The 16929-nt window shown below is 46.9% G+C and overlaps 1 protein-coding gene across 1 annotated transcript in view; it reads right to left on the bottom strand.

Moving 5' to 3' along the window:
- The window catches only part of LOC147701684 (uncharacterized), a 761267-nt gene that overhangs the window by 217803 nt on the left and 526535 nt on the right, over nucleotides 1-16929 (bottom strand). The window contains exon 16 of the mRNA XM_086929358.1: nucleotides 14208-14319. Within this exon, the coding sequence (XP_086785484.1) occupies nucleotides 14208-14319 (112 nt within the window). The remainder of the gene's footprint in view (nucleotides 1-14207; nucleotides 14320-16929) is intronic.

Genomic DNA, 16929 nt, shown 5'->3' with positions numbered 1-16929 from the left:
TCTTTGATGATGTTCATACAGTCAGGGGGCAAGTTGAGGTAGCCAAACTATGACCTCAGGAGCCAAATCGCAAGGCTCAACTGTTGCGGATCTGGGAGCTGAATGTCTCTATGGCTCTGAGTGAGGAGACTGGGCGGGAGGCGCAGCCGTTGGTGAGGCACCACTGAAAGTTCCAGGAAAGTGGTGTACCAAGCTTGCCGTGCCCACGTTGGAGCAACCAGGATGAGCGTCATGGAGTGCTGCCACAGTTTGCGCGCCACTAGCGATATGAGTGGGGCTGGGGGAAAAGCGTACGCAAATCTGCCTGACCAGTTCATCCATATCGCATTGCCCTGAGACTGCGGGTGTGGGAACCTGGCGGCGAAGTTTTGGCATTTTGCGTTCTCTTTTGTGGCGAAGAGGTCGATCTCTGGATGACCCCACTGCTGGAAATATGGTCAGAGCACTGAGGGATGAATCTCCCACTTGTGCATCTGATGACTGTGCCTGCTGAGCAGGTCCACCATCTGGTTGTACTTGCCTGGGAGATGTTCCGCCATGAGGAAGATGTTCCTCTGAATGGCCCACTTCCACATGCTCTGGGCTAGGTGAGATAGCTGCGGGGAGTGTGTGCCTCCCTGTTTCTGGATGTAATACATGGCAGTCATGTTGTCCGTCCGGATCAGCAAGACCTTGTTGCACAGATGCAACTTGAACGCTTTCAGTGCCATGAAGATTGCCATCAGCTCCAAAAGATTGATATGCATCTTTTGCTGCTGTGTCGTCCATAGTCCTGGCACAGTATAATGGAGGACATGCGCCTCCCAGCCCTGGAGAGATGCGTCCGTCGTCAGCACTACTTGTTGGACAGGCTAGTGGAACGGTCGTCCCCTGTACAGGTTTTGTGTGTTCCACCAATGCAGAAAGTTGTATGCACGACCGGTCACCAACACTAGGCCTTTCAGATGCCCATGAGCCTGGTTCCACTGTCGTGCTAAGCATTCTTGAAGGGGACGCATGTGTAGCCTCGCGTGCGGGACTATGAATATGCAGGAGGCCATCATACCGATCAGCTGCATGAATACTTGCGCTGGGAGCGATTGTTGAGGCCTGAACTTCTGAATTAGCAGCTGCATGCTGTTGAATCTGGCAGAGTTTGGCTGCGCTGTTGCCGTTAGAGTGTTTGTCGCCCCTAGGTACTGCTGCACATGAGCGGGCTGAAGGTGCGACTTTTGGTGGTTTAGTGAGAATCCTAGACTGTGTAGGAGGTGAATTGTGCGTGACATGTGGCTGGCACACTGCTGGGCCGACTTTGCCTGAACAAGCCAGTCGTCCAGGTAGGGATAGACGTGGATGTGCTGTCTCCGAAGGTGCGCAGCCACAGTTGCTAAGCACTTGGTGAGCACTCTGGGGGCAGTGGTGACCCCGAAAGGCAGGACCTTGAATTGGAAATGTTGGTTGTAGATGGTAAATCTGAGATATTTCCTGTGACTTGGGTGAATGGGAATGTGGAAATATGCATCCTTGAGGTTCAGGGTTGCTAGGAAGTCACCCTGAATGAGCAATGGTTGGACCTGCTGTAAGGTTAACATATGAAAGTGTTCTGACAGTATGTATTGGTTGAGGGGTCTGAGGTCTAGAATGGGGCGCAGGGAACCATCCTTTTTTGGGATTAAGAAGTACAGAGAGTACACCCCTGTACCCTGCTCTTTTACAGGCACGAGTTCTATTCCACCTTTTGCAGCATGGAGAGTACTTCTTGCTGCAATAAGTGCATGTGCTCTGCGGACATAGGACGGTGCCCTGGGGGTAGGTTGGGGGGAGTGGAGGTTAGTTCTAGACAATCGCCGTATTGGATAAGTTGTCTCACCCACCTGTCCGTGGTAATGCCTTCCCAGACCGGCAGGAACTGCTGGAGTCTTCCCCCAGACTGGTGTTAAATGGTCGGGGGGCAGTGACAAGGCGTCCCTGTTTGTTGGGAGCGGAGGATCTGGCATTGTTATTTCCACGTCCTCTGCCCTTGGTGCTGTTCCCACGATATCCACCCCTGTTATTTTTTGTATAGGTGGTTTGCGTGCTCCCCTTGTTGTACTGGGCTTGCTGTAAAGCTTGTCCTCTAGAGGCTCCCCTATTACCGGAGCGACGAAAGGAACTGCCCCGAAACCGTTGTGACTGCAGAGCCCCAATGGATTTTGCCGTCTGTGTCCTTTTTAATTTTTGCGAGGGTCGTGTCTACATCGGGACCAAAAAGGAAGTCAGGGTTAACCGGCTGGTTGAGCAAAGTTGTCTGAATCTCTGGTTTAGCCAGGCGTGACGTATCAACATTACACTAGCGTTAATGGCCCTAGCTGCCGTGTCTGCAGCATCCAGTGCACTTTTGATGGATGCATTAGAAATTAACTTCCCCTCCTGTATGATCATTTCTGCTCCCTCTTTGTAAACATCAGGCAGGTGTTGCAACAGCTGTTCTAATGTGTCGTAGTGAGCCCTATCGTATCTAGCCAATAGGGTCTGTGTATTTGAAATCCTCCAAATATTAGCAGCCTGTGCTGCCACCCGTTTTCCTGAAGCCTTCAAGATCTTTGATTCTTTACCCAGAGGAGGAGCATCACCACTAGTTTGCCATCTTGCGAGCATTGGCCACTACGAGGGAGTCCAATGGAAGCTGGCCCTTGATGTAGGTAGGGTCCACAGGCGCAGGCCTATACTCCTTTTCAATCCTTGGGTGGACAACCCTTGCCTTTGTGGGCTCTTTGAAAATGTCCGCAGCATGTTTGAGGACTCCTTTTAGCATAGGCAATGTTTTTGCCGATTTTTCAGAGGTGGAGAAAGTATCAAATAGGAAATAATCTTCCACTGGTTCTGCGTGCATTTCCACGTCATGGTTGAGGGCTGCCCTTTCTATTACAGCGTTAAACGCCGCCGTGTCTTCAGTAGGCGAGGTTTTGATATTGTAAGACTGAATGTCCTGTGCAGCATGTGGATCATCAGGGTCTACAGCATCAGTCCATTGCTGAGGTTCTTCTTGGTCAGTGTCAGTATGGTAAGTGAATGCCATCTGACCGTATTCATCACCCACGTCCTCCTCGCTTTGCGCTGGTAAATATGCAACTTGTTGTGAATAGCTCTCAACATGTTCAAAAAGAACTAGTGAGGTGGTGGAGTCTTTTTTTTTTAAGAGGAATTCTTAAAATCTGTTATTCAGCGCCAGGATACCCATGGGTGAATGTTCTTTACAAATACATGGAGCAGTTCAGCAGGAGTTAAAGATCAGGGTATGGGGCAGGCGTGAATCTAGTGAGGTAGGTTACCTGTAGCACCGCATCTTAACAGTGAGATCACAAAGACTCTTATCGCAGTGAGACTACACACTCAACACAATGAGACAAGCCTACAGGCTCCGGTGGGAAACCTGCAGGACCGGAGTCAATCTTAACAAGGCCAATTCGGCGGTTCATTCTCTCAAAATCAGACACTAAAATGCCATTCCCATATGAGATCCTAACCTTTTAGCGCCAAGAAACATCAACAAGGTAGCACAAACTGTTACAAGAGAGGGTATTAATTCTGCTTCGCATATGCCCCTTCCAGCACATATTACAAATACTTGATGGTCACATTACGCTAACATTACTCAATGTAAATCACTTTCACACAGACAACCTAAATACTTAATGAATTATGTAGCGCAGCCTGCGGAGCGTCGCCCTGGCACCCTGTGACGTAGTGGGATGGACGCCGTGCCCTCTCTTGACTCACTGCAGTGCCAGTCCAACCCAAGCTGCGCCATTTCACGCATCCTCAGAGGGCCTGATGTCACCAGCTCTTTGTGGACAGGCGGGGGCAGGCCTTGGTCTCCAGAGGCGAGGCGTCAATAGATAGGGGTCATTGCACAATCACAAGCCAGCATGCATTGCAGTCTACCAACATTTGTAACCGTGTTCAGTGGGTTAACACATTGCAGCTTACAGGCCATGCACTGGAATCCAGGGAGAAGCAGACCTTCATCCTACCAAGTTCGATAAAATTATTAGGCTGTTGCAATGCGCTTAGTCTGGGTAATACACAAACTATTTCTATGAGATCCAAAAAGACCAAGCAGCATAGAAAGAAACAAATCATGGTGAGGAAAGAAAGTTCACTCAAGTACAATTCCATCACATGCATGAGCAGAGATATGACAGACTATTGGACGAACGCTTGAAACCTATCAGTTAGGCGAGGACCTCATACTGTGCATTATTTTACCTTGAGGACTATTATTCTCAGACCAGTCTTTCTGAAATACAGCATCGGATACAGCCGAGAGTATTACGGATACATATATTTTGGTGTCCACATTGTTAACTGACATTTGCTCTATTATGTTTTTTGATTTATTGCTTTAATACCGTAGAGTCAGCTACCTGGTTTTAATGTCCCCAAGGATTTTGTTATTTCCTTCGATTGGGGGTATTGGGAAATACTCTCCAGCCCATGGCCTGATGCAAGTGGGGGAGGTTATAACTGGCCTTTGCTCGGATAGCTCAAGGCGGAACCAATTGTAATGGGTCTGCGTGTCAAATATTTGCAGGGAAGGGAAAGTTTAAGTTGCGCCATAAAAAGAAACAAGCTGCTCAGTTCCATAGCCAGGCTAGTCCTCCACCTTCGCTCACCCTTCAGTCATTTCTTTATTAAACGCTGGAGTCTGAAACCACCAGCACTGTTTCCATGGTTTGAACGACCTCGCGTGATTCCAGAAAGGCACTATGAGAAGCAAGAGGAGGGGGGCCGCCAACCCAGCCCTGACAGGGCATACTGTGCAGTACGATCATACATTTACACCAAGTAAAGAGATTATGGCCTATGACATTGTTTCAATGTAGGCAGTATACAAAAGAGTGTATTCAAATGTTACGATCAAGTGTGATGCTCATTCTACTTACAACTGTTTCAAGAAGCCACCTTAGTCAATAAGGCCATCACTGTAACAAGTCATGGCATTTAAATGGCATGTATAGACGAAAAGGCAAAAAAAGACATCCAGCCTTTGTAATCCTCCTGAACATGAAAAAGCCCCGTAAGTCAGATGCATTAATTACACAGGGGAAAAACAAGCTGGCTCAGTGGAGCCGAAGGGGGGAGGGAAACCGATATCGCGCGCTGCCAGCCTCCGGGGACAGGAGATGTGCACGCGTACGGAGTGCACATCTCCTGTCCGCGCGTGCCACATCCATTCTTTCTTCCAGCACCAAAACGGCAGCATTAGTGTCTCGATAGCGAAGGAGCGCATGCGCTGCATTCACACGCGAGACCTAAAAAACGAGTACCTGTTGTGGACCTTGTCCTTTGTTTTTCTGCTTTCAAACATAACCATTGATACATGTGGTCCCTTTTCAATTGATTTTTTCAACGTGTGCACAGGACTTTTGTTAACCATACAAAAAGGGGCGCTTTCCTACAAGGGCATGAACGCGTTCATCTTAAATGTATGAAAGATTTATGGCGTGAAAATAGTTATGAAGAGCAAATCTCCGGTAACGCCTTTGCTGGTAGAGATTTAACCACAGATTCCTCACCTTAGCCAATTCTACAGGCGTCAGACTGAATCTGGAAAATCTTGAGAAGCACAACTGGGCGCTGGCAATGGAGACAAAGTCGCCCTCATCCTCCTCGACCTCTCCGCAGCCTTCGACACAGTCTGTCATAGCACCCTTTTACAGCGCCTCAGAAACGTCCGAATCCAAGGAAAAGCACTGGAATGGATCACCTCGTTCCTCACCGGAAGAACCCAGAGAGTCCGCCTTCCACCATTCAAGTCAGAGGCCACTGAAGTCATCTGCGGCGTACCACAAGGATCTTCACTCAGCCCCACCCTCTTCAACGTATACATGAGCCCCCTCGCGGTCATCGCACGCCAACACAACCTCAACATCATCTCCTACGCCGATGACACTCAACTGATCCTATCACTCACCAGAGACCCTAACACTGCAAAAAACCAACCTGCACGAAGGAATGAAAGAAGTAGCCGAATGGATGAAGCACAGCCGTCTGAAACTGAACTCAGACAAAACAGAAGTCCTCATCCTAGGCACCTCCCCCTCCGCCTGGGATGACTCTTGGTGGCCAGATGCCCTTGGAAAAGCACCCATCCCGACGGACCACGCACGGAACCTGGGAGTCATCCTGGATTCCTCACTCTCGATGAACAGACAAGTCAATGCCGTTTCTTCATCTTGCTTCAACATTCTTCGCATGCTCAAAAAAACATTTCGCTGGATCCCCACCGAAACTAGAAAAACGGTCACCCACGCACTGGTCACGAGCCGCCTGGACTACGGAAACACCCTATACGCCGGTACCACCGCAAAACTCCAGAAAAAACTCCAACGCATCCAGAACGCTTCAGCCAGGCTCATATTAGACATCCCGCGTAAAGAACACATCTCTGGTCACCTGAAAAACCTCCACTGGCTCCCCGTCAATAAGAGGATTACTTTCCGCCTCCTAACCCACGCACACAAAGCACTTTATGAAATTGGACCTGAATGCCTCAACACACGACTGTCCATCTACACCCCCTCCCGCCAGCTACGATCCTCCAACCAAGCCCTTGCCACTGTACCTCGCATCAACAAAACCACCATGGGAGGTAGATCCTTCTCCTACCTGGCAGCTAAAACCTGGAACTCACTTCCCACTCACCTTCGCCTTACTCAGAACCACCTAGCATTCAGAAAACAACTTAAAACATGGATATTCGACAAGTAACTCCCCACCCTTCTTCAAGCGCCTTGAGACCCTCTGGGTATGTAGCGCGCTATATAAATCACTTGACTTGACTTGACTCCACATAGATGTCAGAGCTGGATGTGATGTGGGCGGTGCCTATATAGGCACGTTGACATCAGTTTATTGTGACATTCTGTGCCCAGAGATGCGCAGCCACGGCAGAACATGCGTTACTAGCATGCTGAATTAAAGATGTTCTTCCACATGAGTAAGTGAAGTTTGTAGAGCGGGGAAGAAAGGGGCAGTAAGAAATCTGGTGTTAGACAGGAACTCTACCAGAAAATGCATTAACAATGGTAAGGAACCTGCTCTTCTGGAAGAGACTTCTAACTGCAGATTCCACTCCTTAGAATAAATACTACACAATAAGCTCCCCGGCTTAAAACAGACTTAAATCAAGAAGTCCTGCAAAACCGAGTAGGTAAAGTCTATCTCTTGACAGACCGGACCATCCATACAGCACTGCTTCATGATGGTATGAAGCAATGCCCAAAAAGCTGCCCCGCACACTAATGCAACAGTAGCAGTTATGGCTCTTGTGGAGTGAGCTCGCAAACCTTCTGGAGGCGGATTCTTCTGTAATGTGTAGCAGATCCTTATGCAGAGTATAATCCGTAGAGATGGTCTACTTTTGCACATCTTTAACTTTCTTAGCACAGGCAAATCCAATAAAAAGCTGAATGTCTGGTCGATGATCCTTGGTACCATCGATGCAAAAATCAAGGGCCTTCTTTGGATCTAAACAGTGGAGACTTTCCTCCTGCTCAGAATGAAGAGGCGGAACGCTGGAAGGCCGACCGTTTGACCGACGAAGGGGGTCACTTTCTTTGGTAGAAAGGAGGCATGCTTCCTGAGAATCAATTTGTCCTGGAAGAATGTAGAATACAGTGGTTGAACTGAGAGAGCCTGTAGCTTGCTCACCCTTAGGGACAATGTTATGGCCACCCAGAACATTTTGAGAGTCAGAAACCTCAGAGGACAGTTATGCATAGTCTCAAAAGGGGAACCCATCAGGAAGGTGAAAATGACATTCAAGTCCCACTGGGACACTTGAATCTCATTTGTGATGCAACTTTTCAAAAACGGAGTCACAACAGGTGACAAACAGGGACTGATGATCTGGTAACCTCAAAAAAGCCATGATAGACCCCAAATAACCTTTAACAGTGCCCAGCACCGCACCCTGCCGGCGCAAACACAACACAAACAATAAAACCTCAGAGATATGGGCACTAAGTGGGTCAATGCACTTGTCTGAACACCAAGCCATCAATTTTTACCAACAGCAGAAGCATACAGACTTTGAGGCAGGCCTGGCTGCCAGAAAAACATCCACAAATTCAGAAGGCAGTACAAAGGTGCTCAGCTGTCGCCCCTTTATCTCAAAGCATGAAGGTCTCTCACAGCTCTGCTTGTTGCAGTACCATATGGTGGAGGTGGTGTTTACAAACAGTCAAACCAGCATCCCTTTGTTGGAGGGCATGATAGCTTTCAACCCGAAGCTGACTGCCCCCAACCCAAACAAGTTGAAGTGAAAGAAGGATTCCTCTGATCTCCGCCTCTCCCAGATGGCCATGCCACCCCACCCTAGAAGTAATGCATCTGCCACCACTGTAAACTCTGGGAAGGGAGAGGAGTCTGCAAAGGACCAGTTCACACTTCAATAGCCACCACAGCAGATCTCTACCGAAATCTGGACCTGGTCAGAGAAATTCCCCCCTGATGTTGGCCTATTTGAACTTCAGCTCCCACTGTAGAGCCTGCATATGCCATTTGGAGTGCTTCACAAGCAGGATGCCATCAGACCCATTAGCCTCAGATACCGTGCCACCAAAATACAGGCTTGAGGGTGAAAAAACAGAATCATAGCCCGAATGTCCTGGACTTTGTGCACCGGATGGCAAGGGCAAATCTGTACTGTGGCCAGAATAGCTATGATAAAAGGGAGTAAATGGGAAGGATTCAGGTGTGACTTTGGCATGCTGATAGAGAACATTAACAAATGGAGGGCGGCCCAAAACAGATGTGAGGTGGCTAACCACTGTCACGGGCACGCCCACCTAAAGCAGCCAATCGCTACAGTAGAGGAATAATGGTGGGCAACAACCACCACCATCACTTTCGTGAATACCTGAGGAGCACTGGTGAGGCCAAAAGGGAGCCTCATGTAATGTCTGTGGGCCTGTAAGACGGTGGTATGAAAATATGCATCCTGCATGTCCAACGCTACCAACCAGTCTCAAGTGTAGACAGGGCCTGGGCAAGGGTGAGCACTGGAAACCTGTCTTTTTAGAAAGGCGTGGAGGGTGAAGTTCTTTTTTCGGCACCAGAAAGTAACAAAAGTAACAACCACTACCTATTTCTGGTGTCAGAACCCTCCCCATGGCTCCTTTGGCCAACAGAAACCACATTTCCTGGTGCAACAAGGACAGATGATCCGCCAACAACTGTTGTATAGATGAATGAATGAATTAATTTTATATAGCGGGCAGACCCATGGGTGTCATAGCACTGGAAAGATCACCGGAACAAGTAATCGTAAAGACGCAACAGAGTTCTAGCAGCATCTTATTCAACAACTTCGGTATACAGCCAGGTTTTCAGATGCTTCCTAAATTGCATCAAGGAAGACTGACCGCGCAGTGTGAGAGGTAGTAAGTTCCACCACTTTCCTGCACAAATGGAAAAGCCCTAGCTCCCATCTTGCTTTGTTAAATCGCAGAATGATAAAGCGTAATGAGCTGGATCTAAAGGTCCTGCTTGGCTTGCCCCAGGCGAAACAATGCTGTAAGTCTGATGGAGGGCCTTGTGGACCATACACATAGCCTTAAAAACAATCCTTTTTCTCACCACGGAGCCAGTGAAGACTCTGCAATGATTGAGATACAGAAGTAAACTTGGAGATCCAAAGCAGCAGTCTCGCTTCTCCGTTTTGCAAAACCTGCAACTTTTTTACCGCACACTTCTGGGCACCTACGTACAGAAAATTGCAGTAGTCCAGCTTAGCGAAAACAAGAGCTGTTATAACTGTTTTCTGAAGGTCAAAGGGAATGAGAGGGAATTTATTTTTCAGAATCTTCAAAACAAAAAAGCCTGATGGTAATATAATGTATTTGCTCTGAGAAAGATAATTCTGTGTAGAAAATGAGTCCCAGATTTCTAGCATTCTAGACTGGAGCTGGTAGTGTACCCAGGCTCGATGGCCAGCATGAGTCATTCCAAAACATGGTATCCTTTCCAAAAAGCAGCAACTCTGTTTTGTCTGTATTCAATTTCAGACAATTATTCTGCATCCAACATGGCAATTGGGACACATTTCTTCTCCTTATCTACGTCCGATGAGAAAGAGACCACTATCTGCGTGTCATTGGCGTAGGAGAACACAGCTAAATCAAAGCTTTGAATGAGTGTGATAAGGGGGCAAACGGATATTAAACAATGCTGGACTGAGGGAAGACCCCTGGGGAACACCACAAGGAAAGGAGAACAGTGATTATCTCACATCCCCCCAATCTCCCCCTTTGCTGCCTGCTACTCCGGAATGAGCTCAGCAAAGTCAGGGCCCAATTTCTAAAGCCAAGCAGATGGAGACGTTATATAATGAGTGAGTGGTGAACTGTGGCGAAAGTGGCAGAGATCCAATAAAATCAGTGCCGCTTTTCCACCATAATCGATTGTCATTCTTAGTTTCTCTGAAGCTGCTACCGAAGCAGATTCGGTGCAATGATTTGCTCTAAAACCATTTTGTGAGGGATCGAGCAGCCGGTTAGCCTCCAAAAAAGCTAGCATCTCATTCAATTTCTCAAGAATTTTGGCCAGGAAGGTAGGCGGGATTATAGGCCTGTAGTTTTCCATTTTTGTTGGGTCCAGAGAAGGTTTCCTTATTAGTGGCAAATTAGAAGCCTTTTTCCATATGTTTGAAAATTGCCATAAAAACAGTTTCCATAAGTGGGCCGGCAACACCCTGGGCGACTTGCTTAAGAACCTGTGGTGGACAGGGATCTGATGGGGCCCCAGATTTAATAAGGGTAATGGAACAGATATTTTTTTTCCTTGCCGAAAGAAAAGCTTACAAAAAGTGGGTACCACAAATGACTGTCAATATTCTGTGAGTCATGATCCTGAATGTAGGTTGGAACATCTTCTGCATTTAGTGTATTTGAGAAAGGTGAGAAATTAGATAAATAGAATTGACTTTGGATTGGAAAAATGCCAGTTTGTTGCAGAATACTTCATATGGACTAAAAGAACAATCATTGTTCAAGTTTGAAAAGGATTTGACGGTTTTAAAGATGGTAGCATTAGTGTGGTCTTGAGAAACGGAAGCGCGCAATCATGTGGCACAATCTGTAACACCTACTTGTCCAAGGTGAAAATCTTGTCATACAGGTAGAAAATGGTGTATCCTGCCTGCTACCTGATGGAGGAAAGAGCACTAAAGAGGTTTGTCAGGAATGGTAGAGAAGGGTGAAGGACTGGGCAAAATGGTGCCCTGGCTGTCCACGCATCCTATGGGAGCCTCTACTTAGGACATGAAAAGTCTGGGGTGCTTGCTGGCCTTGGGGAAATGTTCTGTGCTGGCTATGCAGAAACCCCCTACTGCTGCCACGGGGGGAGGAAAAGGAGGAATGCTGCCAATGAAAGTGTGAACTGCGACTCATCTATCCTTCAAGCGCTCCAGCAATGCATGCATATTGTCAACAAACAGGTTCACGCCATCAAAGGGCATGTCCATAAGGATTGAATCCACATCCCCAAAAATGCAGTGAAACGTAGCAAAGCGTGGTGTCTGAAAGTAGAACAAACTGCCCTGCTAAAGGAGTGTCCAATCCGCACAATATTGTTAATTTTGCTGCATCCCGGCCATCGGCAATGGCCTTGGTTAGAATCGATTGGGCTTAGTCAGAGACCATGGAGAGCACTTGCACCACTGAATCCCACAGCGTGGTGTGGGAATAGCAGCCCAGAATACGAGCTGCATTAACCGATTGCAGGGCCAAGTTGGTGGAGGAAAAGATTTTTTTTCCAAATGTGTTCAGCCTCTGCCTGTCTAGAGGGGCAATGGATAAAGACCCTGGATCGACCCCCGCTGAGGAGGCCTGCACCAAACTCTTGAAGCTGGGTCAAAAATGTGGGGTCCTCTGTGCCGGGCGTTGGAGGCAGGCCACGTGGCGGTTTACTAGACACCTGAACAGGGCTTGGATCAGGCCCCAATGGACATCCGAAAGGAACTCATTAAACATGGGATCTGAGCTTGCTTTTCTGGCTGCAGGAACTCAGTCAATAAGTTAGTTTTTACTTCCACCACTGGAAGCTGGAGGTAAAGAGTGTCAGCTGCCGGTCTGATTACCATTGCAAAAGATCCACTCTCCTCAGTGTTCAGACCAGGAGTGACAACTAGTTTTAGGAGAGGATTAGCCCACATGCGTTGCTAAACTCCTCATACCAGTCCCCTTCAGGGAGACTTGAGCCATATAGTCAATGTGATCAAGACTCCTCAAAGTCAGCTAAATCAGGGCAGGCAGAATGTCCAGGTGGCACTGGTCTGTGCGAAGCCGAATGAGTTGGAACGGACAGTATTTTGTCACAAAGCATCGGTGATGCCATTAGCAGAGCCAGAAGATCAGAAGCTGGCAAAGGTCATGGAACAGTGTGGGAATCAGGACCAGGGTCAGTTTGGAACCGAAGGTGGATACAGGGGGGACTGACCAGCATCAAGGGGAGAAACTGCCAACGGTAAACCGGTTGGAATACATCTAGACTCTATGGGGAACAAAGTCTGTTGCCTGAATGTGTGTGACATTACCATATAAAACTCTGGTAGTTTGGGCAGGATTTGCTCTGGGAAGCACACACTAGGTGTGTTAGTGTGTGGCCTAGAGGTGCAGGGGCAGTATGGTATTCAATTGGGGTATTAGGAAGGGTTCGGGGGAGGGAGAGTATAATGTGGCTTTGATTTATTTATTTTTTCTTGGGCTTACCTCACCAAGATTTGGATTTCGATGAAGACCAATTGGTACAACAAGGAGCGGATCCGTGAATGGCTGAGGGACAGAGAGTGTCCTCAGGAGCAGGACAGCGTGGAGTCTTTCGGCACCATGCCGCGAGAAGCTTCATTGCTTTAGCCTCGACAGGCAGTCTGAGCAGGCCTTGGATCATGGGCACCCCAGACCAAGTGGGGATCACTCACAGACAATGGCTGTGGCATTTCTCACAAGGTTTGAAACCCATAGATTTCTGAGGGGATAAAATTCTGTACACAGTGGAAAAAGTAAAAAAAAAAAAAAAAAAAAGAGCTCAATCAAAAATAACTGCAGTAGCTCTCTGGATCTGCAATAGCTGGAGCTGAAAGAAAGGAACAGATGTCTGCACACTGGGGTGGCACCTATATAGGCACTGTGCATGTTACATCCAGTGCGGAGGACGTCAATGCAGAGAGACCTGCGCCATCTGCCAGCACGCAGAGATACTGCTCAAGATTTTCTGGATCCAATCCGATACCCGGGGAATATTGTGATGAATCTGCAGTTAGAAGTCTGGTCAAGAACAATCTGAATGTTTATTCTACCTTTTCGATGTTTAATCATTTGATGATGTTCGTCATCTTGCGATATATTGTAATGATGACTATGGCTGCCCCTGGCTAACTCTGTTAATAACCAACATGTTCAGGGAATGTCGAATTGGTGCCATAGGCATACATACAATGTAAACACATAGTTTAAATACCGACAATTTATTATTTATTTAGGAATTTATAGAGCGCACAGCTACCTCCAACGGAGGTGTCCCGGCACTTAGGAAGTCGGTTAACAAAGGTTGCATATAGGATTAGGAACAGTTGAAGAGCCAGGAGTCCTTTTGGTGCCATCAAACCTATTTTTTATCCACAACAGTTCTGTTTTTAAATGTTCTTTCTCGTTAACTGTGCCTTCACTCTGTTCAACTAATTCTAACACAATGAACCTCAAATGATTGATGTTATGTCTTACAAGAGATATTAGTTTATTTCCATTCACAGGACATTCCCTGACAAAGGACCAATGAGAGTCCAAATTGCATTGGGGAAAATTCAATTTTGCATACAACAAACTCTGAATGAAGAGGATTTATTATAAAATCACGACCAGAATTGGTAGCTCAAGAATAATATAGATTAAAAAGGAAAGCGGTAGCACATGAATTTGTGAGATTTGCATCCAAGATAAGAAGGCGACACCCAGAAAGCAAACAAAACAATGAAACATGTTACTACATACAGTACAGGAGAAACCTTAAAGTTCCAGACTTTCGGAAATTATTTTTTGCATAGCTTTGGTTAAACAGATGTGTGAAGAAGCAGTCTCCATTCTCTCTTATAAAAGGTGGGTTACCCATTTGTTAAGAGCAAATGAGTCTTGGGATAAAGGGATAGGCCTGCTCTGTAGGCAGCACAATCGCTCACCATGACATACCTTCTTGTAGTCTCTCTGGTCTTCATCTCTGGAACCCAATGTGTTGCTGTGCCTCTGATAGCTGTAGACCCCAGTTCTGTGTGGTAGAGGGCTGTTCAAGTGTTCATGTGTGCTGCAAGTAAAGTAGCACATTAATTTATTTTCCAGTTTTAGAGAAGAGTTTTACTTGTGGGTGCAAATCTCACAAACAGGGCTATATTTTGCATGGTGCAAAGGTTTTAAAAGGCTTGACGAAACTGAGAACAAGTACAGTGGCACCTACAAAGAGAACAAGCATTGGAAATGCAATACGTCTCGGATTTATTTGAGTTAGAGCTAATGGCATTGTAAATGGCAATGTCTTTTAGCCATGCATCCTTCATGCATGGCCTGGGAAAGGATGACCTCACCTCCTCCGGGACATGGGTAAACTTGGGCCATAGAATACCATAGATCATGAGAGTAACAGCCAAAGAGGCAGCTGGCGTTTATCGAACAAAGGGCCAAACTTGAGGAGAAAACACTTTGCTGAACGTTACTATTCTTTTCAATTATCTGTTTGAGGAAGTAGAGGGAAAAGAGTCCAGGTATATTCTATTTGCAAAGCTTTCACCCCAGGTTTTCAGGAGTGAGATGCTGGGTAAGAAAGGCTGGTTTTTCTGGAGTATGGCAATGACGTGTGGCGATCTGGCGATGTACGGATGGACCTGAGCAGGGCTTGGTACAGGTATCCAAGTACATAACTGTAAAGGCCTCATTAAATAGTAACAGAGGCTCAGAACTCCTGTGTCAAGAGATTTTTGAGTGTGAAGATGGCCATCAAAGTCCTCTGCCGCCTGCATAAACAGAGCGAAGGAGGCACAGTCTTCAGTAGCAAGACCTGGTGGAAAAACAAGACCAGCGCCTGGGGAGGAATCGAGATCACTGGCATCCTAGAGATCTTCACAACAGTTTTCCTCAAAGTACAGAAGGGCAATCACATCCCCAACATCATACACCCTCTCCCCAATTGCCCGAATCCATGCGTAAAAAGTCAGGAAGGACCTGAGCCCTACTGGAAGGCTAGAGGCACTGTGCCCAAATCAGACTTATTGTAGAGGGGTTGCAGCTCTCAGGAGTGTTCGGGCTCAGTCTATATCAGAACGGCTCCATTTCAACATCGTACAGCACTATGGGTTGGCTGTGGTCATACAGAGTTGAAGTTGCTGCGTAGGTCGTGGCACCGGGGAGGGAATGGTTACTGAAGTCAGTCGGAAGCCCTGAGCAGATCCAGAGGGCTCGATTGGTGCCAACAGTGGACCACTGGTGGAAGCCCAGCTGAGAGGCCTCTTGGCTCCTTGGGCCCAAAGACGTGCAGAGGGTGTCTGACATGCCAAAATGGTGCATCATGGCATAGCAAAATTCCTCGATTTGCTACAGGGTCCCTGATGGGCCCAAAAATTCCAGCTGCCATGGAACCAAGGTTGGAATAGACAGCAGTGGAGCGACTTCGGGAGCGTGACCTGGAGCTACGATGAAGCTCTCGTGTTTTCACAGCCTAAGCTGCACTTTATGTGCATGCATTTCCATGCAATAGAACTCAGTAAATCGGTGTAACAAGGACCAAGTGGTTACTCAGTATACATCCTAGGAACACATTGCCGTCCTTCATGTGCATGGAGTGAGCTACAGGAGCAGCAGGTAGTGTGAGTGCAGCAATTTCTTACCGGTGTATATAAACAGAGTAGGGGCCAATAACGGATACAATGTTGGACTGTTTGTGTATGCATATACTGGGCTACACAATAGTTAGATTAACACTTCGACTTGGCAGCATAATATGCTCATGTAGTAGGTTTTCTAGCCTCAAAGAACTTCCAAACTAAAATTTCAGGTCAAATTGATGGAAATGTGGCTGGGGTATAAACTGGCCTTTGTATTGAATGATAAGTCTGGACTGGAGGAAGTGGCTAATGTGGATGGAGTGACCTCTCCAATAGTAAAGATCACCACTACTTGTGGGTCAAATATTGACTGAATTAAAATTTGCGCAATTGACGTGATATTTTGAAGACCATTTACATAAGGGATCATTGAAGTAGTGGAAAAGCTACGGAAATGTACCTCACCAATCTACACAGAGCAGAGACCACGGGTGAAGTAACCTGGATACATTTTGAGTCAGTGTGTAGCAAGCAGAGTCCGTGTTGGGATCCCCAAATGGTAAATTTATCTGTTGAGAATTTAGAAACTGATCTACCGCTCATGAGTTTGCAGCTGTCTCCTGCTGTTAAGATCTGAAAGTTGCCTGCTCTTGGCAAGTGCTCATCTAAAAGATATATGTTGTTTCAGCAATCGACATCAGATTGCTTAAGTGTGTTGGATAACTGATGCAAATGCAAAAACCCATCAATCTGAAATTATGTTTTCCAAATGTGGCAGCTAGGTCCTCAATCTAGCCCCAACTGTTGTATGGGTAAGGGAATATACACAAGTTCACTAATCGGTAGCAGAGGTGTCTCTTTCTATGGAACATTTGGATTTGTCGCAGCTGTTGCCAGATGCGACAAACATGTATACTGGCCCGGACTGCCACTGCTGACTTTTAGGATGAAAGAACAGCTATGGCTGATATGGTTGCTTTGTGCTGTTTTTTGCTGCGGGGTGTTAATGTCTGCACAAAGCCATGAAGACAAGATGCACCCCCTCCAACTTCGACACAGTACATACCATAAGGGAGTGTCCTTCTGGCATCTTGCTGGGC

Source organism: Lissotriton vulgaris, chromosome 7, assembly GCF_964263255.1.
Source record: "Lissotriton vulgaris chromosome 7, aLisVul1.2, whole genome shotgun sequence".
NCBI classification, from domain to species: Eukaryota; Metazoa; Chordata; class Amphibia; order Caudata; family Salamandridae; genus Lissotriton; species Lissotriton vulgaris.
Note: the sequence above shows the minus strand (reverse complement) of the source record. Positions and strands in the feature narration are given on the sequence as shown.